General features: G+C 53.2%; 6 protein-coding genes across 6 annotated transcripts; 3 read left to right on the forward strand and 3 right to left on the reverse strand.

Annotated features, from left to right (window-relative positions):
• Positions 1-6,988: 6,988 nt before the first annotated feature.
• CC84DRAFT_1222822 (uncharacterized protein) lies at positions 6,989-8,557 on the reverse strand (the record flags this gene model as incomplete). The annotated part of the gene is made up of 2 exons (XM_018183420.1): positions 6,989-7,423; positions 8,540-8,557. The coding sequence occupies 2 exons, from the start codon at positions 8,555-8,557 to the stop codon at positions 6,989-6,991; spliced, it is 453 nt and encodes a 150-aa protein (XP_018030179.1).
• Positions 8,558-10,555: 1,998 nt separating this feature from the next.
• CC84DRAFT_1222823 (uncharacterized protein) lies at positions 10,556-11,027 on the forward strand (the record flags this gene model as incomplete). Its single annotated transcript, XM_018183421.1, has 2 exons — positions 10,556-10,703; positions 10,858-11,027. The coding sequence occupies 2 exons, from the start codon at positions 10,556-10,558 to the stop codon at positions 11,025-11,027; spliced, it is 318 nt and encodes a 105-aa protein (XP_018030180.1).
• Positions 11,028-12,612: 1,585 nt separating this feature from the next.
• On the forward strand, positions 12,613-13,101 carry CC84DRAFT_1181269 (uncharacterized protein; the record flags this gene model as incomplete). Its single annotated transcript, XM_018180540.1, has 1 exon — positions 12,613-13,101. One exon carries the CDS (start codon positions 12,613-12,615, stop codon positions 13,099-13,101), a length of 489 nt encoding a protein of 162 aa, XP_018030181.1.
• A 3,460-nt stretch (positions 13,102-16,561) lies between these two features.
• CC84DRAFT_1169305 (uncharacterized protein) lies at positions 16,562-17,252 on the reverse strand. Its single transcript, XM_018179634.1, has one exon. It carries the CDS (start codon positions 17,147-17,149, stop codon positions 16,805-16,807), a length of 345 nt encoding a protein of 114 aa, XP_018030182.1. The 5' UTR covers positions 17,150-17,252; the 3' UTR covers positions 16,562-16,804.
• A 267-nt stretch (positions 17,253-17,519) lies between these two features.
• Positions 17,520-18,232, reverse strand: CC84DRAFT_384458 (uncharacterized protein). The gene has a single exon (XM_018185992.1). The coding sequence runs from the start codon at positions 18,106-18,108 to the stop codon at positions 17,638-17,640; it is 471 nt and encodes a 156-aa protein (XP_018030183.1). The 5' UTR covers positions 18,109-18,232; the 3' UTR covers positions 17,520-17,637.
• Positions 18,233-19,524: 1,292 nt separating this feature from the next.
• CC84DRAFT_1181272 (uncharacterized protein) lies at positions 19,525-23,790 on the forward strand (the record flags this gene model as incomplete). Its single annotated transcript, XM_018180541.1, has 9 exons — positions 19,525-19,707; positions 19,770-19,946; positions 20,048-20,317; positions 20,454-20,757; positions 21,092-21,114; positions 21,582-21,730; positions 21,764-22,292; positions 22,472-23,230; positions 23,278-23,790. 9 exons carry the CDS (start codon positions 19,525-19,527, stop codon positions 23,788-23,790), a joined length of 2,907 nt encoding a protein of 968 aa, XP_018030184.1.
• Between the last annotated feature and the right edge of the window lie 1,333 nt (positions 23,791-25,123).

A 25,123-nucleotide genomic window follows, 5' to 3' on the forward strand; every position in this document is an offset into this window, starting at 1 on the left:
TAACTAAGGCGAACGCACTTAGCGTATTATAGACTAGAATTAGGCATGACAAAATAGGTAACATTTTCTAGGGAATAATTAACGCAAAGATTCTCTACTACAACATTAGCTTTAATAATTTCTTAGTAAAGGCGATGTTTCCAGACGGTGGAATCGGCGGGCATAATACTAACTAATAAAGTAAGTAGGGTAAGTAATTAGCTTATATAAGAACCGCACGTAATTTAAGGATAAATTATAGAAAGGGAGGGGATGATGTTAGGATCTAGACCTAATAAGCGATAAAAGGGACATTATATACATAGCCACGGCGCGTACACGTAAATAGGACCCTAGTTAGTAATGACTATGGGTTAAGGGCGCTTAAGCAAGTCATATAACTAATTTATAATAAATTACATCACACGTAATTAATCTATAATAAATTACATCACACGTGACTAATCTATGTAGAGCGATCTATATAGATCAGCTATGGACTAAGTATATAGGAACCTAAGTGTGAACTCTTATACTTATGTTCAACCTATTTATCAATCTATCGTTTGGATTACACTTAGGCTATATTATTGACTCATTACATCCTCCTCTAATACTATCGTTTCGACAAACCCCTTCCCTTCCCTCAGTTGTCTTGCCCGAGAACCAATCCTAACCCTTTAGGACTAGCTACCCTTCTGGATTTAACAGTTATGTGTGACCACCCAACCTAAAAAAATCAAACTACAAGTCTGAGACCGCGCTCTTCAGGCGTAGCTCCCCATATCCAAGCTTACACGTCTTCATATTTCCGGTTCGCGTTCGCCGAACAGCCTATGATGCCGACCAGGAGCCACGTTATGTACATGCTACTGTCACCGCGAATACGAGACACGGAGAGAGGGATGATGTGTAGCTTTGAATATTTCTAAGTACTTCAATTATTACCTCTTGTCAGCTCCGAACCTGCATCGCGAGATCTATGGCATGTCAAAGTCCTGCGGTCCACTGGTTCCTCTACCCTCGCAATCAGCTTCGCCAAAGCAGGAGCCCACTCAAACGGCCAAAACGAGAAGGCATGTTGTCTAGGCCTCACAGTTGTTCCACAATTAAGCGGACGTTCTCCAGCCGTGAAAAAAGTGAGAAGCGATAATAAGGCCATCGGCGGACCTAGGGCCACGCGACGCTCAGTAGGCTTGGACCTAGATATCAACCAGCGCTGCACGTAAGGTGTCTTAGCATAGTTATAGTGGATAGGGAAGACTAAAGCGTCCTACGCAAAACTTATACGCAAGAGAGCTAGCAGGTGCAGCACCTCGATTTTGTTGCGTTTTCTGGTGGTACACCTACTTCGGCCTTCGCGGTATTGCTTGTGCGCGATAGGAACGCCCAACGTACCTAAGGTCGCAGCGACGTCTTGGGTTTTGCAGCGGGCGGCACCCGGGTAGCTACGTGTGTTTAGCATCTTGTATCGAGCGTCCCAAGCGGACATGATGGCAGGATGTGCAACAATGACGGGCGTTCCTTATCGTGTGAGCCTAGGGAGTTTCTGGAGAAATTGGGGCTCCAGAACACGCCCAACAGTTTCGCCGATTCATTGTGAGGGGAACACTTACTACTAGGCTTGTATACCCGAATGCCTCCACTAAGGCATCTGCTAATAGTGCCCAACATGAGCCTTTGACAAGTTTGACATATTTGACTGTTCATATGAGTGGTGGCTCATTCTGCGCGTGAAGAATACTCACACAAGGCCTTGTCCGCGATGGCACGGTAGAATGTTACCTTTTTGGCGTTCACATTGCGAAGCTGATCGAGCGCGGAAGCTGCATTATATTTGGCGCTTACCACATGCAAGATTTCTAGAATAGCGGAGGACGTCGGGGTATTACGCTCTGAGCAACTTTGTTAAAGTGTCGATGTGCGCGAAATTTGGGTCTCCGTAGTTTTCCATCGTTGCGATCAGAATGGTGGCGCGAGGTGTGGAAGAGCTGGGTGACGGGTCCGGCGCGACGATTCGCGACGTCGTAGGGAGTTTGGTGGCAAGGTTGCGCTTCCACCGAGTGTACCAGACGCGATTGCGAGGTCCGACTTCGTCTGTGGAGATGGCGTCACGTGACAGATGAAGCTGTCGGCGAAGGGGAATGATGCCGCGAATCCACACGGTCACCCAGCATCTTGCGAATATCTGAATTGCAGTGCATGCTAGATCTGTGCGCCGTTGAGCTCGCGAGGAGGAGCTCTGGAAAGCTGCGCAGTGTTCTGCGGTGCGCAGAATAGACGTTGAGGTAACCTACCGTGGAGTAGGTGCAGCGTTTTTGTTATGTTCGGCCGGTGTGCAGGTAGGATTTTGTCCTACGCGTAAACACGTCCCATGCAAACTCGCTGAAACCTTTCCCGGCAACCATGCCTTCGCGACGAAGGTATTGTGAAAACAACCCCAAGGCCACCACAAGTGGCGCATCGCATAGCGGCCCTCTGTGGGCGTTGCTCCGCACGTGTGAGCGAACGAAGATTCCATCCGAGAGTAAATCAAGCCTTCATGTCGGTGATAGCCACCGCAGCGCTGCTGCTATGTGAGCTGGTGACACGGGAGATGCGCGGACCCAAGCAAAACCTTGGTGACGTTTGCCGACGAGGCCAAATTCCTCAAGGACGTGAGGGTCGCCGTGGCCGATGGGCGCTAACCGCATTAGGTACAGCAGGCCCCCGAAAGCGACGGCACAGGCGTCGAGCTGCGGGATGATACGACCTGTTACCGCAGCCATTATTCTTGCCTGCTTGGCCAACTCTCGTGCTTGACTCGACAGCAGTTGTACCATACAGCAAGCCAGTGTTCACGCACATCGCAAAAGGAGGGATCAACGGCCAAATTGAGCCGTGGCGACTGCAGTCACCCGAGGACCATGTCAGCAAGGGGCCGAGCATAGTTCGTACAGACCGTCATTGAGAAGTCCAGGGACGATTTGCAATGGGAGGCCCCCCTCCCCAGCCACTCGAGCGTTCCTACGTCTCCATGTACGCATGGCTAAGACGCGTGCGAACATCGAATCAGCATCGCCCATTGCGGTCAACGTCCGCACTGAACATGTGTGCGGTCCATTCAACGCGTGCCTCCAGCCCGTGAGGTTGGACTAACGAGCGCGCAAATTGATGTGGGCGCCATGAAATATGGGTTGAACGCGACTGCCGCGCTAGGAGCAGAGGGCGTGGCGAGGTATCTGACGATCAAGCTAGCAATGAGGACAGTTGTTTTGTCGTCTACACCCCCTGAGTCGACTGCGACGGTTGCAACTACGACACGGAGCACCTCAGCGATATCACGGACGTGCTATGGTACAAGTCCGATCACGTGGGGACCGGCTCACTGGTGGATAAGGATATCGACGACATAATAGACGTGCATAAGCACGACACTGAAAAAGAGGGGTCCCTGCTCATGAACGAGAAAATACAGCTGACGGCTGGAGGCCAAGATCGTGCCCCTGTATGTGGAGTTGAGCATGAGCTCGCCCAGGAGCCCGACCTCTGGGAGGGACGACGACGCGTTCCGCAACACGGAAACGTACGCGGGCCTGGATGACTCGTCCAACGTGAGCAGCCTCGTGTACGCGGGTCAGTGCCACCCCGAGCTTTCGTCGTCGGGCCAGAGGCGGCGCTCTAGCTGTAGCGCGAGGCGACCAGGAAAGCCGATTGCGAACACGCATTCCAAGTAGCGCGTCAGCCCGTTGTGATCCATGGCTTGAATGTGGCAACGGGTGCGTCCTTGTGTAAGAGCATCTCAGCTACGGCACCCTAGGGCTACACGCCGATCCAACCGATTTGGCTGACGTAGGACACAGCGATGCAGCGTGGCCGGCGACCCACGGGCAGCCGTTGCGCATGCTAAGAGCCTACCGCTGCGCTCAGCTCTCAGTGCTAAAGACGACCGACTGTTACCACGGCCTTGTGCCATGGTCTGGGAAGCGGGTCCGCTTCGAGGATGACGGCCATGCAGGTACTGAGGTGCAGTGTGCGGTACATAAGCAGACTCTAGGCCACTCTCGAAGGATCTAGATATGCTTGTGAACGAAAAAGAAGATGGTGATTCGTGGAAGGCCTCGGTATCACGAGCCGTGGACGAGTTCAAAAAAGGATACGAGGGTCGAGGACGAGTCGCTGCTGCGTCAGCTTGATGAAGCGTGTCTGCAGGACTCACCTCCGGAGGCGGAGTAGCGTTCGCTGTTTGACATTCACGGACAGTAGGTGACGCGAATCGCGTGGACGCTTGGCAAGAGGGGGGGTCCGAATGGTGGTGGTCGGGGAAAGGAACCGGATTCGTAGAGGTACGACCGTCACGTGGGACATGTTGGTGTGTACTTCCCGCCCTGAACCGTACGCAAGCCATGACAGCGTCTCCAGGTACACCTTCGTGGATCAGCTACTGCACTCTTCTTCGTACGCGCCACTGCGTCGCCGAACGACCATCTCTCACCTTGTGACCACGTGGTGAGAGCGCGTCTTGGCCGCAGGAGCAGGTGCAGCCGGCTGCTAGCGAGTCCATCTCTCACCCACGTCGCTCTCCGTCAAGTCACTCTCACCCGAAGCAAGACGTGAGCGCCTTTCGATCGCCACAGATAGGCACACACACTTTCCAACGCTCGCTCCAAACATCGTCAGACGCTACAAATCTAACGTCCTTTGCTCTTGGTCCACACCTCGTCACGCGAACCGAATTGCGTCATGGCAACTCCCGGCACCCCAGGTATGGTGAGTAGGCGCGCGTTCCTTTCTCAAAACAGGTTCAGTAATTTACAAGCAATGCGCAGGAGCGTGGAAGCGACCCGCCAAGAACGAAAATCCAGACAGACACACACTGCATCGAGGTCACACTCAGCGAGACTCCTACCAAGGGCAGGACCTGCATGTGGACGATAGTCGGAAGCACTATGCAAGTGGTGTTCGCCGATCACGCTGATCCGATTGTGGTCACCATCAAGGTCACCAAGTAAGTCATCCCACAGCGACATGCTATCCCATCGAGGTCTTGTCTGACGTTGACCAGGAACGAAGACCCGCCCGCTCCAGGCACCTCGGGAACACAGGGCGGCGGTGGCGGTCGACAGGGTTCAGGTGGTGCGGCTCCGGAGGCGACGGGAAGCTCGACGTAGCTAGGGAGAAGTCCGGCCGCGAGCCGCTGGGTGAGGGAACATGGCGCTTTTCGTCGACAAGATCGGTGAGACCCAGATCACATGTGAGCTCAGAAGGCGTTTCGGGTGCGCCCTGTAGATCCAGACTGCTCATCTAGCCGTTCGGTTGTCTTTTGGGAGCGCTTCCAGCTCTCCCGAAGCTGTATTCGGTTTCGTTCCTGGGCGTGGGAACGAGTGAAGCATATTTAGGCAACCAATGCACGCCTTCTTACACCTCAAGTTGAACCACCTTAGTTCCGCGCACTTGGTACAGCACGTTCAAAATGCTCATGCAATGGCACGTCAGCGGCGTCCAGGGTTGTGGAGGAAGGGCGAAGCGAGGCGTGCACCAGACGCGGCAGGTCTTTGCGAGCTTCATTCTCCGTCCCCTCCTGGACAAACGAAACGCGGATTTGCGTTTCATCTTCGTGCAAATAAGGCGAGGAGAAAGGACCTGCGTATTGGTGCCTGATGAACATTCAAATATATTGTCAAGGGTAGCACCATTGCGCTCACTGCATATGCACTCATCTCGGTTTGCCTGCTTCTAGCGCCAAAATCCACTCCAGGTTCTTCTCATCCTGGGTTCCTGGCAGTTTGATAAACCGGTCTATGGTACGTAGCCCTAGACTTCGTTGTCTTTGGCTTTACAATCTTCAAGCCAACAGAAGTCTTGCCAAGATTCTCGAGACTGACGAACTTTCGAAAGCATATAGCGAAGCCTTTCTTTTTAAATAGTGGGTTTCCTACATCCTGCAGGCCTTCCGGAGAGCGTAGGGTGCCAGCGTACGAAAAGGGACGGTTAGAGCGCGTATTCAAACTACAATTCCTTCTCATCCTTGAATCCTGACCATATGCCTCAACAGGACCCTCGAAGACCCTTTAGCTGCCGAGGAACTGGTGTCTGAGGAGGTGGGCCGCTGCTATTCAGCTTGTACAACCCGAATTTTCCGCCACGGCCTTCGGGATTACCTCTACCGAACGCTTTCTACAGAGCGACTCGGTACCTGTAATCTCACGTCGCTTTATGCGAAGTTGATGTGAGATCGCTAGTTAGACGCACCGTCTAGCGAAGCAACAATGCGTACCGGAGTATTGGAAGAATCGACAACGAAGTATCTCTCACGAACCTGCTGGGGTGGGAGCCTGGGGTGATTGGCTATCTGTCCGAATGCTTGCTGGTTCCCATGGACCAACACAATCTCGGCGAAAAGGTAGCAGGGTAGCGCGGATTCAAAACTCTATGCTGTGTGCAGCTGCCCGTTGTCGGACCGCGGGGAAGGTTTTCCTGCGCGGGACTGCCCGAGCGCGTCAACCCTTACGCTGGCAAGCACTTCGAAAGGAAGCGTCACAAAGCCGCCGATGGTCTAGAGACTCATTTGGACGAGTGCTTCGAGTACCGAAGTGCAATGCGATGACTTCTCGCCAAACGGCCGGCTTCTGCAGTCGAGGTGGCAAGTCGAACACGCCCCATCCGCTCGCAGCCCGCTAATTGAAGAGAGAGAGCAATCGTGATGATCCGCAAGAAACCAAAGTAATTTGCATTACGAGCAGGGTCCTCAGAGACTAGTGGCCCCTTGTCTCATATGTCAGTTGGCCATGATTTCCTTTTTGATCTTTCCTACGCGCCGACATCGTAGAACTGATTTTATGCAAATGTAGACTGCTTGCAACCCTACATGGAGTTGAGGAAGACTTAGCCCAACCGCTGGGTGCAACTGGACCCAAGTTTCATCGAAGTTGGACATGTGCACTTCTGATCCATCGGATGCGACAAGAGACGACGTGGTGGTAAGGTTGCCGTACGCCCCGCTCGCGATGATTGCCTGCTCTCTGGTTGATTAGAGGAAGACTTCGAGTGACATGGACGGTGGGCGGACTATCGATTGCGTCTTGTCGCAGACGGAACCATGCGGGCGGGTGTCACCAAACGTCTGAATAGAGCAGATTGCAATCGTGTACTCGGCCTTTTCATAAATGGGTACATCGACACCGTGCATGCTCGGCAACGGCGGCAGCGTGGGCGATTTGGGTATCGTGTTCGCGCGCGATCCGTCAATTATGATCGGACTGCAGTTCTTCTTGGGGATGAAGATCGTTGTTTCGTAAGAGCTCCGTCGGTCATGGTTCCCAACCCAGCCCAGGACGAGGCCGGCAATCTGGGAGAATGTTGTTCCAGTGACGTCCAGGGGATCTCCGGATGCTGCAGGTGAACTTGAGCCACGCTGTGGGTCTCGGAGGGACCGTCGGATGCCGTTCCGTCCGTCGTGGACTATCTGCGATGGGCGCACGATCAGAGAGAAAGTATGTGATAGGAAACCTTGTTCGAATCCACAAGCTTAGCGGACAAAGATGTAGGTGACCATAAATAGAAGGAGGCCATGGAAGCACACGTACAATACCACTTTGTCTCGTTTAGATGCCCGCAGAGAGCTTGTATGACGCCGTTTTAGATTTTTTCGAGGTCGTCTTGTTTATTGAAGTGGAGTCATCGTGTTCGATGTGGTAAAATATGTTGTCGAGCAGAGATAGGGGGCGAGGGCAGGAGCCCTCGGTGCATATATGTTGTTCTGCGCGCTGGCCCTGTCTATGCGACCCCCGGAACTGGTAGTACGCACCCGAGGAAGGTAGCATTAGCACCAAGCCGCCTTTCCGCTCGCGCGAATTCGTCGATAGTGGAATTCTAGCTCGATGCGCCCTAGGTATCTAGACGTTGGAATTGAACGGCACAGACACTGAAAGACAGCAAAAAATCGGTATAGAACATACTCCTCCTTGCAGGAATCTTTCAACCCTCTTCTCAATTCCCGCACTCTTTTCGACTTCTTCTGCGAACGTAAGCGGATAGAGCAATCCTACACCTAAATCGGCACTACCAATCACGCTATGAAGGGTGTACACGGCGGCTGCTTCAGTGGACCAGTTATGAGGTCTCCTGCTGGAGCCGTTCCCTCGCTCTCAAGTTGTTTCGTGTATGGTTACGAACCGTGTAACACTGGATATAAGAGCGACATTACTGCATCTCTATCAATCATTCTGAAACGCGTCTACATCTCCGTTCTTCTTGTACAAATTCGACCGCTTACGTGCAGCGCCAGCGCTTGCAACGAGCCGTAGTATGGTGAGTACGGTATTGCTCAGAGGCGGATTTTGGCAATCAGTACCGTAATGGGTTGCTCGCCGTAAAAGCAACCGTACCGTAGTAACTTTGACACCGTAATACGGTTGTTATTGTCCCAATTAGGAAGGAGGCGTGAGCGGAGTTTTGAGCGTCGGATGTGGCCGATCCGGACTGTTTTGGGCGTAAGATGTACCCACATCGGGCGAATGTAGATCCTCACCTCCTGACTTTTCGTCCGCCTTGTTTCCTACACAGAAATCAGTTTATTTACCTTCGTCGCCATCGCCATTGTGATCACCTCGTGGGTTAATTCACAAAATACGCGCGCGTCTCAGTTGACGCAGGATACCTCTCAGCCGTCGACGCCGACGCCCCATCATGCCTCTGCCGCTCGCAGCGCTCTGTCATCGGCCAGCTCCTCGCGCTCGTCGTCGCCAGCCATACAACTTTTCCATGACTATCCGACGGCCCGCAACTCTGACAAGGAGTTTGATATTGATTGGAATAACTTGTGGCATGGCCGGACAAAGGTCGTGAGTGCGCGGCTTGGATATCGTGTATAGTATAAGTCCAAGTCAAGGGGTGGCAGAAAATCGGCATCTATATGGAGATACGGCGCAGAGCTTGTTTACCTGGTAGACGACGGCGTCAGCAATAAGGTGTTCTTTTTATGTGAGAGGTGCCATATAAACAAGGCAGCTTCATGCCTGTTCGACGTCAGATCTGGCACAGCTCATATTGCGGGGCATCTCCAGAAGGTGCACATTATAGACCCCGACAGAGGTCTCATGCCGCGGCCAGCTGTTATATTATCAAATTCGTTCAAGAAAGCTGCGGGCACTCGTACGACTGTTTCCCATTCGCCATGGCAAGAAGTAGAGCTTCTGAAGTCGTACATCGACTGGGTGATACGTCATGATTTGAGCTTCGTGATGGCGACTTCGTCGGCCAGCAGAGGCTTGTTGACGTGGAACCGAATCGACCTGCTGCGGGGCCTGCCAAACAGCGGCAACACACTTTCTTTATACGTAAAAAAAGCGCTAGAGGAGAGGAAGGAGGTTATTAGGTCACTACTACGTACGGCGCGGAGTAGAATAAGTTTCGACATATGGGCGTGGTCAAACAATACAGACTTTCTTGGAGTTGTCGCTCACTTCGTCGGTAAGTCGGTGTTTCTGCTGGAATACGGTAATAGCCGGCCCGGCCGGAGTTAAGTTGAGCGTTTTAGCGTATTTTTGGGAAATCACCAAAGTTCCCGCATCGCTGACGTGCACCTATATAGATTCTCTCCACCAACAACGCGACGTACTTATCGCTTTTCACCCTCTTTTCTGTGACCATACAGGCGCTGCGCAAGCGTCTATTTTCTGTCAGGTTGCTCAGGAGTACAGCTTTGCTCGAAATATCCACTGTTTCGTCGCCGACAATGCCATGAACAATGATGCAACATTTCTTGCCGGCATCAACGACCTCGCTAATGGAGAGATCTCCGTTGGGCCACAACACCGAATTCGGTGCACTGGCCATATAATAAACCTTACTACAAAGGCTCTTACAAAGGCTCTTATATACGGCAAAGGCATGAGCAAGTTCGAAGTCAAATTATCCCGCGCGTCGCCTATAGAACATCCGCGAGAAAGGTGTCATCGGCAAGCTGCATAACTTTGTCAACCTCCATCTGCGTATCCCACAAACGTCAAAGCCCTTTTGAAGGCTTGCAACTGTAAGCTTTCAATGATAGTGACCTGTACAATTTCTCTACACTCAATTTGATACAGGACGGAGGGATCCGGTGGCACAGCACGTACGCCATCTTGCTGCGTTGCCTGGAGCTCCGGCAGACGATTCGTCTCTATACAAAACACCTACGCGACGACGACGCTCCAGACAACGGCAACTACGATCCACGTCTTGATGGACTGTCGGACGACGACTGGGACGAGGTTTCGTGCCTCTGTACGAGCACTATGGGCAATCACAATACCTACAAACCGGCGTCGCCTTTGCTACGGAGAAGCTCGTCTCATAGTTTATACGCCTCGTGACGGATCCCGATCCATCAATCTACTATGTGGCAACAGCGCTCCACCCACGCCTGCGTCTCCGCTGGTTTCAAACACACTGGTCTCGTTCCCCACAGTGGATTCGGAAGGCTAGAAAGTCGCTCGACATCGTCTTTGCCACTTACTTGGCCGCAGAACAATCACCGGACGACGTCCTGGACGACGTTGACCCCATGCGTAAGATCCCAGGTGCGTACAAATCGAGCGCTCGTCGACAACGTACAATGTGGGTGGATCCCATGCTCCTCACCAACACGAAATCGCACAAGCGCCAGAAACAGAGCTCCCAGATGGAGGATTACTTTGACAGCCTACTTGAGGATCTGCAACTCGCTGACGAACGCATGTCAAAGCTCCTCGACGACCCACACCGTTGGTGGGTAGAAATCGGCTAAACAAAGTATCCTATACTGTACAAGATGGCGATGGATTACCTTACAGTGCCAGCGACGTCGTGTGATTGCGAGAGGTGTTTCTCGTCCGCCAAACGTACAGTCACGTGTGATCGTAAACTCACTATCGCCAGCGGTAATAGAAGCTTGCCAGCGACAAAAGAACTGGCTGAGGAGAAACACCGTCCTGAGTTACTTCAAGGACCTCACGGAGTATATAGATGGACGAGATCTCTCGTTTTTGGCAGTCGACGAAGCTCCGGACGACGACGACCTGGACGCTCAACCCACGCCACCTTCCTAATTAGGAAATCTATATATTTTCGACCGTATTTTCGGCGTACAAGGCTCAAATTGCTTATTACGGCTCACTCACGGTACCGTAGAGGTCTCGCTGCCGTAACGTACGTACGGTAATCACTAGCAACCGTAACGCAACCGTAACCAGGTCTCACCAGCCGTATTATCTCTCGTTGCAAGCGCTGTGCAGCGCCCTAATCGGCGTGGCTTTGCGCGGGCGGCTATCTTCTTTTGGCGGCAGAGGAGGTGTCGAAGAGGGCGTCTACCTCCAAGTTGGACTGGCTGGGCCTGGCTGCCCTCTCACGTCGGTGGTGTCGATACCTCTCGTCTAGCGTGTAGTTGTTGGCGAGTCAGACAGGGGTTCTTGGAGAACTATTGCTTCGACAGCAGCCAGCTAGGTCTTTACTTCAGGCACCGTGCAAATTTCGAAGGTGCTGCTTCTGTGCTCCAGTAATAGGAGCGAGGGCGCGAAATTGGGTGCGCATCCACAAAAGGTTCAGTCAGAATGGGTATTCAAGCCGCGCAGACAGTGCGGTACCTTCCGATGCTGGCCCAGTCCACGATGTAGACAGTGCGTGTCTCCAAGCTGGCTCGCACTTCGCCTTACAAGCTGCCTGGTGGAAACCGTGGCGGCTAGGGCGTGTCAGGCACATGTTCCTGACGGTAGTAACCGTATGAGCACATGCAGTGCGCAGGTGCCGGAATGGCGCGGTCTGTCGGCGGCTGCACCCCATCGTAGTGCTTGAGTTCCTCAAGACATCTAAGACGTCCACACGAGATCCAGTGGGGGAGATGAATAGAATGACCTCCTGGGGGTCTCGTTTGTCGTAGGCAAATGGCGAACACGATGGTGAGGGGCAGTGAGCTGCGTGTCTTCGCGAAAATTGGGCAGCGTGTTCATGGCGGGCACGAATATCGTACCATAAGCGCACAGTCAAGTGTTCTTACCCACGTGTGGACGATGATCAGAGAGCGGATAGCAGCGAGCAACCGGCGTAAAGTACAACCCACAACGCCGCGAGCGAGCGATCGTTATTCGGGCTTTCGTTTCGGCGATGCGGCCCGGCGGGGGTGGCCTCCGACGCGTCAGAACACTAACCTATGCATGTTCCTCCAGCGCATGAACAATACTGTATTCAAAATAAGCCGCCTCTCAAGTTCCACTATCACTCGGTCCGTTGGTCAGTCCAATGTCGATGTGAACAACAAAGCTGCTCGACTTTACCAGAACCCCTTTCTCTATGCGGATATGCACGAAGCACTGTGGAGTCGATGGATATTGCCTTCGTTAAGTCGAGGGTCACTAAGCAAAGACATTCCTGGAAAAGCGCTCGGCGTCTACCTGGTGCCGCTCGAACCGCTGTTCAGCTACGCGCACCGTAACGTTCTCATCAGTCTTTTGTGGCACGAACTCCGTGACGGGCAGGAGTTTCCTGCGTTGCAGGCGTGGTGGTTTCATCTTTGATGAAGGAAAGGGAAAAGCGGGTGGCGAGAAACCCTCGAGTGGAAACTGACAAAGTGGAGATGAAATTTCTAGCAGGAAAGAGAGGATGATGGTGTAGGAATCTTGACTGCAAACCTGGTCTTGCATGGCCACGCCGAAGCGAGTGGGACAGATGCTACCCAACGAAACCTGCAGCGACTGGATGTCGAATTTCTTGAGGAAACTGCCCGTGTCCCAACGATCGGTGTTCTTCTCTAACACTAAGAGATCTCAGGTCGTCGACCTCGCCGAAATCGTCATGGGCTGCCTCCTCTCCGATATCAGACAAGCGCTGTCCGCCCTCACCCCGTCCGCACACGTCCCAGTCTCGATCTACAACGGCGACCTCTCCGTCGATGAACCAGAACGAGAAATCCAAGCGAGTAGACGATACCAACGCGTTCCTCGTGGAAAATCTCCGCCAGCACCCAGTCACTGCCCATACAGAGGCTTCCTTGAGCTCAGAAGTGCAAGCAAGGGTGACAAAAGCCACAAACGGCGATTAGCCTATCACGAAAAGCAAGTGCGCCAGAAGATACTACAATGGCATTCGCTGTCAATAGCAGGGCTGCATTCCGCGGCTGGCTGGTTCTAGACCCTCGGCACTATACAAAGTTGCCCCAGAGAGCGATACATTTCCTCTGCACTGAAAGCCTAAAGGCCCGCAGGTTGTCGCTATTTCAGTACAATCTCAACTGTAACGTTTATTTGCAAATAAGATCATTGCTCAATAGTGGAGGGTGATGCCGTGGATGATGTGTAGATGGGAAGTCCCTGGAGTGGGCCATGTATATCAGCGGGGAACCTTGTTCACAGGATACTATCTCCGGACATAGCCGGTGTCTCCTTTTGGCACTACTTTGGCTCATCTAGGTTTTGCCGCGAATCTTTCGCCGAGAGCTGCTGAATGTAGTGAAACAATAAGTGTTCTTTAAGAGCTCTGGAATGCTAATGCAGGTTGCACAGTTCACGAGAACTTGGCTGAAATAGTAAGGAAAGAATTTATGGCGGCGTGTAATAGCTGTGAGTACTACACCAGATGCTTCCGGGATAACGTAACGTCCTTTGTTAGGTGTTTAGGGTCGAGCTAAGAGCTAAAGCCCACTCTGCAAGCTTCTTAATGAGATCTGACGCATCCTGATATCAGTCTACTCGTTCGGGGAGCCGATTATCGCGTCATGGTCGACTGGCTTGCGAGCCTACACATCACGCTGGCTAGAAGATAATCATATTAGCACAGCGGGCACTCATGAAGACGATTCCCTACAACAGCTGGAGCTCGAGCTCAACTTGACATAGGCGTATGCGAAACCGGCACCAAAACCGCCACTAGTTGTGTTGAGAACAGCAGTGTAGAGTCCCTTGAAAGTGATGACGTAGATGATGTCGAACTTGGTCTTGAAGTAGGAGAGGCCGAGTGGTGGAAAACTCGTCGAGGCATCGACTCACAGCCAGTTCACCTGGTTGGGCCGGAATGCACCCGGTTATCGGTATTTCTATACCACCTTTTCCACGACTTAGAGGTATTGAATATCAATTCATGACTCGTATATCGTCGCTACAATACTCCGTATAGGCTAATTTCCTTTAGTACACCTACTTTAACATCTTTGGGCCCTATTTTAGCCGATTTAGGGCGAAAAAGTGTTGAAGGGTACTCCAGTGAATTGGCCTATAAGGAGCTAAGTTATCACAGTTGACGAGTTATGAATCGACATCTTCAACTCTAAAACTATAGAGAGTAGCATACCAACATTTAGGAAGCACAATATGGGTGCTTGAGAGATAGCTGCTATGCATACTTGCACCCACTCGCTCTTAGGAGTTTGAGAAGCGTTAGGCCTCAACATGAGGATGTTCTCTTAGTAATATGCGGCTTTGATAAGTATATAGTGATGATGATGGGGATGAGAGCCGCGTTGGAGGCACTCGAGAGATGACCAACTTACGGAGTTTTTGCAGGCCAAGGTCGCTTACCTGTATGGGCCCGTCGCCTAATCTCTGAATGAGTAGGGAATGGTAGGCGCACTGGGCGTAGTCAGCATTCATAGATTGCGGTTACATAGATCGACGATACCATAATAGACCCAAAGAAGACTAGGTCGGTATTGAGAACGCACCTGTAAGTCTCTGCGCTACCCAGTGAAACTGTTCGCTTTTCTTTGATGTGGGGGCTTTTGTTTGCGAGGATCGTGATGAGTAGAGAGCGGCGCGCAATCATCGGCCACTGGAAGGAGGAGGAGGAGTACTAGTGGACAAAATCGTGACATGGTGGTGCTGAGTGCGCCCGGCCGCCACGTCCAGTGAGTAGGCAGTGACCACACGATGATAACGCGAACCACCGCTTGAACGGTCCATATCAACACGTCCAGGGCAGCGACTACCAAGCAGACAGATGCTAGCGACATCCAGGCAATCCAGCCGCGCACAAGCGGCAACCGTGCCACTCTATCAACCACGTCATTATGCCATCGTTATCAAACTATAAATCTGCTCGTCGAGTCCTTGGAAGCCCAGATTGATCAGATCAGTGTGGCCATATTAGTATGCGGTGGAAGAGGGCTGCTTTAGTTTACTTCGTATGCGCTTCGCTGTCAGAAGCAATTCTGCAGTTATACCATAGCAAGAGAAAGTTTTCCACAGGTCCGACTATGAGCACGCCAAAGCAATATGATGAATTATAACTCATTATTCCTGTAGCCAAACATGCAAGGTACTGCATTACGACTTACCATGTCACCACAGCAGCTAACTTGTGCACAAGCCGTTGCGATGTCGCGTTCGATGGAAAGGTGAGAATGCACTCACATCAACAATGCTTTCTATCCCAAGGCCTTCCCATCCCGACCCCTTGGGCTCGCGGGAGGTGCCATCGGACGGAGACAACGGGACTGGCAACCCCTTGGAACTTATACGGTCATGCGTCTAACCGCCCGATATTACAAATACAAGCAGCAGCACATGCTCATTTGGGGAAATACTCTCACTAGACACAGCGGGAGGAAGGTGAGACTTTAGACCCGACTTTACTGGGAGAATCTGTTACAGTAGTACGTGATGATCGAAGCTTAGGGGGATAAAGAGCCGGTGTGATGAAAGATATCCTAACGCCTCTACAAGTAGAGCATGAGAGCCGGTGTGTCTATAGAAGTGTTAGATGAGAGTAAGTCACTTGAAACGGGACTTACCCTTAGTGTGAAGAAGCTTAAACACACCTGCAACCCTAATTTAGAGACGACATCAGCACTTCCTATCTAGGCGCGGCACGCTACATCTGTGGGCGTAGAACCTGCGTCGTGAAAATAGGGCATCTTTGTGGTAGTTCTTGTAGTGAAGTGCGGAGCATGGCCAGCCGTTCACAATTTTAAACACGCACCTCCTTGTGGGTACCGCTAGGCTCGGGTACGTGATCGCGGATATGGTGGGTTATGCTGCTTAGTATCCTACCTGTCTTCGTGCTCTCTGCGCCGGTGTCGTTGGGCCCGTTAGGCCGCCGATTGTACGCAGAGACAACGGTAGTACGGCAAGTTGGCCCCTGCCAGCAATTCGAGCCTGTGCGTTTTATGAGCTTGGATATGTAGGTGTGCAATATTCCCCAATTATATCGCAGGTAAGCTACCGCTGTGTAACAATTGTTTTGCATTGCGGCGATCAACAGTCTTGATGTATACCGTTTGTGGAAGTTTAAACCACTATTTTTGGAATAGATCACGTCACAGCTTTGCTGCCGTGTAACGATTGTTTTGCATCACGGCGATCGACGTTTTTGACATATGCCGTTTGTGGAAGTTTGAATCGACCAGCTTTGAAACGGATCCACCAAGGCCAGGATACGAATTTTCGAAGCGCAACAGTGCATCTTTGCGCTTCCTCTTCCCTTTTTGCTCCAATAGGAGCACTCATGTTTCTGCTAATCACACCACCACCCACCGGCTCGAATAGTGCAGCTGGCTTTTCGCGTTTCACTTTCCCGTGCACCATAAGCAGCTGTCTGCTCCTGCAAGCAGACGATACGAATAACTTGAAGAGCAGCCATCTCCCACGATTTGCAAAGGCTCGCGTATCATCGAGTCTCGTGGTTTTTGATCTCGACGAGAAGGGGTTGGTCCAGAATCTTGCAGGATAGATGTTGATTAAACTGGGGTGCATCGCTGTGCTGTATCGCCATCGTCATGGACATGGTTCAGCAACGTGCTGTTATGCTTATAACCCTCAAAATATCACGATCGATCTCGGAGGTGGAAGCAATGACGCGGCGTGGGCACACTTCATCTGCTGCGGTGATACGTCTTCTGGGGTTATGGAGTGTGCAAAGGGCTTTTGAGGATGGAGTTTGCGGTCATGATTGGAATATGTACTCCAAGCATGGTGCGTCCGCGATCATGCCCAGCGCCAGAACGATTACATGCTTTCCACGGGTGAGGGATATCTGCGTAAGATATCCCTATCCACGAAATTAGGTAATCATAAGATGCTGTCGTTCTCGTACGCATCGCACAGTCGTGTTCGGAGGTACAGTACTCGCGTACCGGAGTCGTCTTGATCAGGCTTCGCTCCTTGTTCACATCCCAGATCTTCACGGTGAGGTAATCGTGGGAGAGAATGGGTCGGCCGTCACGCGAAAAACGGACGTCTCCGCCCATGATATCCCACGAAGCACCAGTGCCATATCAGGCGCGTGTCAACGTCAAGAGAGGCGACAGTCTTCCGCCTGGCGTGCTCAGCGTAGGTCACCGCGTCGCGGACGACGGCTGTTTCGACATGGCCGTCGACGTTGCCGCGGGGGCTGCACTAGAGCGACGCACCGGGTCCAGGCGACCACCCGCTCGTCCGACCGGAACCCCTGCTCCCAAAAGATTGCTACAACACTACGTCAGCATACTGTATCTCGTCTAACATACTCTTTCCAGTCCACTCCATGGGCAAAATGATGCGGCAGTGGGTACGGTAGGTTGATGGAGCGACGCACCGTCGACCCGCGGCACCGGCCCAGGGGGTCTGACCCAATGTCCTCGCTCTCTTTGTAGCCACCATGCTCATCGTCGCTCCGAGGTTGGTCCTGGGAGCCCATGCCCTTCCCGTCGTTGCCGAGCTCGATATATTACGCAGTAGTCGGCGTGTGTCGATACATTCAAGCGCAGTTGGCGAGATTGTGGATGGGTGCAGTCAGGGGCACGCTTGTACAGGTCTGAAGACTACAATCCACAGGCATACCACAGGCAGGTGCTACGTCCATGGTACCGGTAGGTGCAAGCCCACGTTGCCAAGATGCGGCGCGCCCACAACCGCAAACCCGGTCGCCAAGAGGTACCTGCAGCCGGCATGGGGCTGCAAGACTCGTGGTAGCATAGACGGTGCACATGTCTGTAATACACTTATAGATTGCAGTATGGACACGCGCGCAGCGAGACCTTCGCTCTGGCTTGTGCCCTCCTGATTTTGAGATGCGTGGTGATGAGCGCACACGCGTATCACGCGTGATGTTCGCGTTGAACAGAGGCATGAGAGGTGGTGCGCATGGCCGGCCATGGCCACGACTGTATCTGGAGCTGACGCTTTTGAGGAGGGCTGAGGCTCGGAAGCCTGGGCTGTTGGAGGTCATCGCGGCTTGGAGGGGGCTGTAGCTACATATTATCTAGCATCCGGCGATGGTGGAATGGGGGTACCTGTCTGAATCTAGCTGCGAGGCAAGGCAGCGGGATAGCATTGTCGTCAAAAGCATCGGTGGCAGCGCCGCGCCTTCCCACACAGTCGATGGTGATGAGTGTTTCTTCCTTCCAGTGTGAAGTCCATGGTAGTGATTGCGCGTCGGCGGCAGAGCCAGCGCCGCAGAACGGCTGAGCATCTTGGCTAAGAAATTCTGGGACAGCGGTGCCTTGAGGTTGAGCAGGGGAGGTCGCGGCAAGGTATTGCGCATGGGATGCGCGGAGGCGGGCCAAGACCGCGTCGGTGGGCGCCTGCAAGCCGACGTCCAGCGTCGAAGCCTAAATAGCAACGCAGGCGCCAAGATGGCCGTTCGCCCCACCATCATGCACGCCAAACTACCACGTTGATGGAAGACGCCGACATCAGTCCAATCCCCTCGCCTACGTCCACCGCATCTATGCACGAGCGGTTCGCAGGGTTGATAGGGTCGTTCGCAGGGTCGCAGCGATCAACGGCCTCGCAGACTGCCGCTCTGGGAAGGTTGTCTCGTCTCGTCTCGTCGATGCGGCCGTTCCAGCCCCCACCGCCCAACATCAACAGCGCTCACGCACCAGCGGGATTCTAGGGCCCTGGTCCTAAGCATTCTAGGCGATGATCGAAGCAAAATCTGGGTCCCAAGATACAGGGGTTAGCTCTCCTATTCCTCAGACGTCTTCAAGGTGCTCAGACAATCGGTCTGTCAGAACCTGATTGGTCCTTGCACAAAGCAGAGCGGTGCTGTTGAACAGAAGGCCGCTAAAGGTGCTCGAAACTTTTGCGCGCCCAAGGCGGGATAGAAGGGTAAACGCAGCAGGTAGGTGCGCAACAAAGCTCATCGCGGCGGCCGAAAGGATCGTGGCTAAGAGGAAGAGGCAAGATACGACAAGGATGCAGACTTGGAAATTTGGATACAACTGGGCTTTGTGTGCCAACTGCTCGCTACGGTGGTGTATTGTCGGCATAACTATAGGGGGAAGAGCAAGAGTTGTGCTACAGCACACAAGTCAGAAGGGAGACTTGGGTCTAGTTTTGTTTCTAACAATGCCACACCTTTAGGCCCTTTCCTTTCTCACCTGGAACCTATTGCCGTGTCACAAGACAGCTCATCACGCAGCAGTATTCGTCCATGGCTGACCATCTCCTAAAATTGCCTTCGTGCTTTATCCGCATGATCTGTAGTTGGACGGTGCACTATTTGCTCATATCCAGGCATCTCGTAAGACGGGATGATGGGTCTCTCGGGATTGGGTCTGTTGTTGCGTGATGATGCGGTGTGGCGGATGCGCGATCATCCAGTGTGCTTTGTGTGATGGCCACGAGCCTAGGTACCGTTATGCAGGTGGCTTGGCAGGTGGGCCTCCCTGTGGGGCACTGGGTTAGGGTTCCGCAGGGGGCGTGGGCGAGTTACCTGGGTGCGGTACCTTGGCTCGTGCGCGCCGTGACACGGGGTCCTGGTCACCGAGGGCGGCTTGGCACGCCGCACGTCGGGAAATTCATGCTCATCCAGGGAGGCTTGGTATGAGTTCGAGGGAGCGCTTTTGCGTTCAGGGAGCGTTGCACTTTTGTTTTCTTGGCTAGTGTGGCGCCCTGCGGTCTGTACTTGGGAAGAAGTCCGCGACAGCGCTGGGTTGCTCGCTGCCGCTCATGGAAGCTGCCGTACACGCCATCTCCGACGGAGCAAGCTCGGTGACGGTGCCGGGTCTCCGCATTCCACTCCCGAAACAAGTCGCACCGGCCGGGTTGACGATGCCCCCAGTGAGCACGAGGAGCGCGATCCCATGACGAGAGCGCACGACAACAACCTGAAGCTGCGCGCTGACAAGATCAAAACGTGCACTGGAACACCGATCTCGCAGGTATTCGCAGAATTTGTTCAAAACGCCCTAGAGAAGCCGATCTCGGGCGACCGGTCGCCAAATGCAAAGGAAGATGTCACATACAGCAGAGTGCCCATCTCGTCAGAAGTTGGCGCCTTCCTCGTCATGTCCTTGTGCCAACCCGGACCTTTCCTTGCGTCGGAGCCCGAGGCCAAGGTCTCCTCAAAATGGAAACCATCTCGATGCACCGAACCCGGCCACACAATTCTCAGTGACGCCTGGCCCGATGCTGTCCTTGGCTGTTCCCGGGTAACACGAGTTGTAGACGGTGTCTAGACAGCCTTCACTAAAGACGAGGAATCGATATTCTTCTCGCAGTATATAATCATCCCCGTTCAGTGGACAAACATTACGCTGATGACAACATGTTTGATATCACGGAAAGACTCCTGGTACCCTTCCTGACCGGTCAGTACCAGCCAGCAGCGGGCGAGTCAATCACCGTCGCAAGCTCCAAGGCGCCCGCGGAGACGCACGTATTGTGAACTATCAGTACGGCCTGTACGATCAGGCATATGCTCGAGCCGCGAACGTCCTCGAGACATGCCATTTATCACTCACGGCCAACTCGAAACATGTAGAGGTGTTCGTCCACTGGGTGGATATTGTGGATGCACAGCGCGGACACCACATGGAGCAAGTCACTGCCTGTGCGAATCGCTGGAAGAACCCCTTTCCGAGTTCCAAATGTACGTGAAAGGCCTCAGAGCATGGGCTTGCAACGAGCGCTTGGTGTGGCCTGAGCTTGCGCTGGAGAAGAGGGCCGCCGCAGTGTCGCACAAGGAGCTTCTCAGCGCGCGGTAGAGGACGGGTGACTCATCTACCACCTACGCATCCCGATGCTGCAGGATTCTTCGCTATCGGTCCAGGTGTTTGGAAAGGCGTTTAACGGTCATCATGCATTCACTTTTGCAGTTCCCAATCAAGATACCCAATGGCAACATATGAACTTTTGGGCAGATTTAGATTTGGGATGGACGTGGCGAGAGTACAAATGTAACCTACGACCTATCCATACTCTAGTCATATACCTCTTTCGCAGAAAGGTCAGGATAGAGTGAAGCCGTGAAAAGCAGCGAGGTCAGCGCCGTCCATTAGCCGGATTATCTTGTGAGAATGCATACACCATCGTGTACGAGGAGGCCCGAAAGCGCAACAACTTCACAGTGCTTACCGCGGCCGTGAAGGCCCGTGAACCCTGTTCACGCGACCTGTGGCCGAGCAAGCTTTACAATCCCTTCTACGATGAACCTGGGGATGAGTTTGCATCCCGCAATGTGCTTGTCGCCGGCGAAGAATGCACCAGGAGACAAACTTACGGTGCCACGAGAATGCCGTCGGCTGCGTTCTCCCCGTCCAAACGCAGCTTCAAGACAACCAGGCAATGCATGTGGCGGAGCTATTCTACGTGCTAACGCTTGTGCTTTGCCAACTCAAATACAATATTTTCTTCTATCTAATGGTATATACTTTTCCGATGTATACATCCCTGTTGGCTAACGAATGAGGGCAGGTCACTCTCGCCGCTGTCACTTCCGAGAGCGATATCCGCATCCACGAGGACTCCGTCCATCTGCCAACCGATTATGATATCGTCGCCGAAGCCGATAACAGGCCCACGATTCACATCACAACGTGTCTCGATCTGCGCATTGCCATGTGGTAGGCCAGGACCCGGCTGCGCGAGACAATCAGGTCAACATTGTGTCATACTGCTGCACGAGCCATAGCCCAATCGTCAACGTTTGAGACCTTCAACTCGCGTAGCGTCGTCATGTCCGGCCCAACATTAGCTTTGCTATGTCTTGCTTCGGAGAATCCTAGCGAAGTCTTCCCTAAGCAGTACACGGCCCATTACTGTGTCACTGCCATCCGCAATGAACTTTGCAGCGAAAACGTTGTTCCGAGCAGTCACCTCTTGCGGCGAGGGCGGAGCTTCCAGCTTTGTAAGCCAAGCCTATCTTGTAGCTGTTGCAAGAGCTCCATGTCGCTCTCCGAGTTTCGCATCTCGAGAATCCCAAATGGAGATGAGAACCTTCTGGGAGTGCTCCCTATGGAATCGGTTCCCAATACGAAAGGGTCCGTGATCACGCACGATGGCAAAGGAGTGTTGGGAGCGCTTGTCGGGATTGGCGCGATCATATCAACCGCACAGTCGACTGTCCTTCGGCGGCTTGGATTTGGGATCCATGATACAGCGTGCGGGCTCTGCAAGGGCGGTGATGTAAGCCGGACGGGCACTGTGAGACGGTAGAGGCGACGCGGTGGTCGGTATGTCTAGCGGAAGCGGGCGCTTTGGGAGCGAGCACTACGGGGCGCAAGGCAGAGCCGCGCGAACGCAAACGGGAGGGGCAGCGCGGCGCCCGGCGTGTGCTTGACCAGCGTGTATGTATATCTGCCCAGGCTTGGGCTTGGCTACGGCGCGTCACGAACAGGCACACCAAACAACGCGTGCCCCCAGCAGCCCCATCGCCACCACCGCCGCCGGCCATGTCGCCCACCACGCTGGACGCTGCCGAGGCTTTGATGCGCGCCCTGCGTGCCATCCACGACCGCGACCCCGCGTCAGCCTCTGGCACGCTGCCCTCCGCCCGCTTCCTCGCGCAGTGCGGCATCCACATCAGCGACGCTACACAAAACCCGCATCCTCACCGCGCCAGACTCAACGTCCTCGTCAGCACGTACGCCCCCGACCAGCACCATCGCCTCGAAGCACCCGCCGTCGACGTTGTGCGCAGGGCTTCCACGCTCGAGTGGGCTGATCTGCTGGCCGAGAGCGCCCACTCCATCATGTACGCAGTCGCCGAGCGCGAAGCCTGCGCAATGCCGCCCACAGCTGTGACCGCCTTCGCTCCAGACCGGTACGACATGTGGCTGGAAGCGTTGTACGAACCATTGTGGGAGTGGTCGCTTGCTTGGAGAGTCCAACACGGCCTCAAGGTGGGCGACGGATGCAGCGGCGAGTGCGATAGGGCTCAATGCTGCGATATCGGTACATGCTTCGGCAAGTACTGCCATGAAAACGTCGTGGGCTGTCTCTTGCCTGTGCGCGCGCAGCCAAAGGCCGACGCTGACGGGCCATTGCATTTGGGCGAGCTGGTTTATGCGCTGATGCTCCTTCATCGCCAGCTCAAGCGCAACAGCGCCCCCTTGGGCTGTACTGTAAGTCCCCTCCGCCTGCCCACATCTACCCGTGCTGATGTTCTCAGGTCACCATTGTCGCCGTCACCACCGAGGGCCAAATCCGTGTACACGAGGCCTCCGTCCAGCCGCCGACCGATGCCCACGTCAAATCCACACCTTGGATTCGCATCGCGAAGTGCCTCGAACTGCGCACCACCGACTTCCGAAGCCGAGATCCCGCCGTTCAGGACGACTGGCTCAACATCATGTCATACCTCTGCTTCACTCACGAAGCTAACCTGAACCCCTACCCTGACGAGCAGTTGGTGCCAGTCGAAGCCGCAATGCGCGAGAATGATCTGGTTATCGGCGCATCTGCGCATGACATCACCACGGACATTACCGCATCCGAACACAAGTATAGCCACAGCAAGGACACCCGCGACATCACCGCATCGGCACCGGACGCCACCAAGGACGTCGGCAGCTCTGCAAAAGAGAACGTCCTACCTCCTACACCAGCTGTAGGCGGGAAGCGAGTGCTGAAGCCCGCCCCGAAGACCAAGTCGCCGCGCGAGCCCGCTCCAGCCCAAGAATAGGAACACCTAGGCACTGCAGCGCATCTGGGCGTAGCAACTGAATTGGTATTGTTGAATAGAGCTGCTGGCGGACCGCGTTGTCATCACCAGGGTCACGTTCTTCTTTGACTTGGCACATGAATGCTGGCGTTGTGGATGTTGGTGTTGTTGCATTTATTCCGTTCACAAAGATACCCCGCTGTCACTTGATTAAATTTTTACAATCCCTGTGGACCTAGGAACAACACTGCTTGGTCGTACTGCTTCCGTGCTTATGATGGCACTCAAACCAACGGCTTGTGTTGGAAATCGCAGCGATTCTCCTTCTCTAATCGCCTAGAAAGTCCTGATTACTGTGCTCCACAGGTACGATGTCACATTGGCTAGACAATGCCCAAGTATGGAACCCTCTCACGCGGTACCCGTAAAGCGTTGTGCTAGGAATTCGCTCACGCATCACGTCCAGGACTATAACTAATGCTCTCGTCTCGTCTCACACAACATACACAGCTTTTCGATCAGCCGGCTTTATTACTTTGGAAGTCGTGGACAGCCGCATGCCTGCCACGTTTTAGTACCTAGATATGGAAGGAGGTTATCTACCTAGATTAGTAGAGGTGTGCTGCGCGTTCCATAGTGGGACATCTATTAGGTTCCCTTCGCAGAGCGCTTCCAATATGTATTTGGTAAAGCTCATAGATGTTTACATTCATGTACTGTGAGACCCCTTGATGCTTGTTTAGATAGTACTACGCAACATAAGTGCCCTACCTATTTAGAAAACAACTCGGAAGTTTGGCAGTAAATGCCCTCCAAATCCTAGTGTACGTGTATAGTCAGGACCGTCCATGTGTAAATAGAAGCTTACTAGAAACTTGATTATATATCGGGTGGAAGTTTAGGTCCTTCGATAGTCGCTTGTATGGGATCTAACCGTAATGCGCGCTACTGCACGATAGCTAGGTATTGTTGGTAAGGCACGCCAGGTTAGCAAAAGTAACAAGCTGTCTATGCACAAGGTGGAGGCCCGGATTAGATAGAAGCCCGATGCGAATCATTCCGTCTAGTGGATTTCCTTGGAGATATCTCGAATATCATTAGTCTTCTTAGACAGTTAGCGTTAGATATGTGTGCCTGAAAAATGAGAGTACATACCACTCGCCATATTCGCCTGTGAGACAAAGTGTATCAAGAGTTTATAGCCTTACCCCACGTTACGAGGGAGGGAGCGATACCAGTGCATTTCTCTTAGTCCATTAAGGCGGACCTAGTATCGCAAAACAAGAATCTAACGGTAGAAAGAGACAGAAAGTGCAGTAAAAATACGAGGATAGGTGCCAATCTTTTGATAAGG

Source organism: Paraphaeosphaeria sporulosa (assembly GCF_001642045.1).
Source record: "Paraphaeosphaeria sporulosa strain AP3s5-JAC2a unplaced genomic scaffold CC84scaffold_14, whole genome shotgun sequence".
Classification (NCBI taxonomy): Eukaryota; Fungi; Ascomycota; class Dothideomycetes; order Pleosporales; family Didymosphaeriaceae; genus Paraphaeosphaeria; species Paraphaeosphaeria sporulosa.

Coding starts and splice junctions, on each gene's coding strand:
- CC84DRAFT_384458 (XM_018185992.1), bottom strand. CDS start 18,108: ATGACCTCCAACAGCCCAGGCTTCCGAGCCTCAGCCCTCCTCAAAAGC.
- CC84DRAFT_1169305 (XM_018179634.1), bottom strand. CDS start 17,149: ATGGGCGGAGACGTCCGTTTTTCGCGTGACGGCCGACCCATTCTCTCC.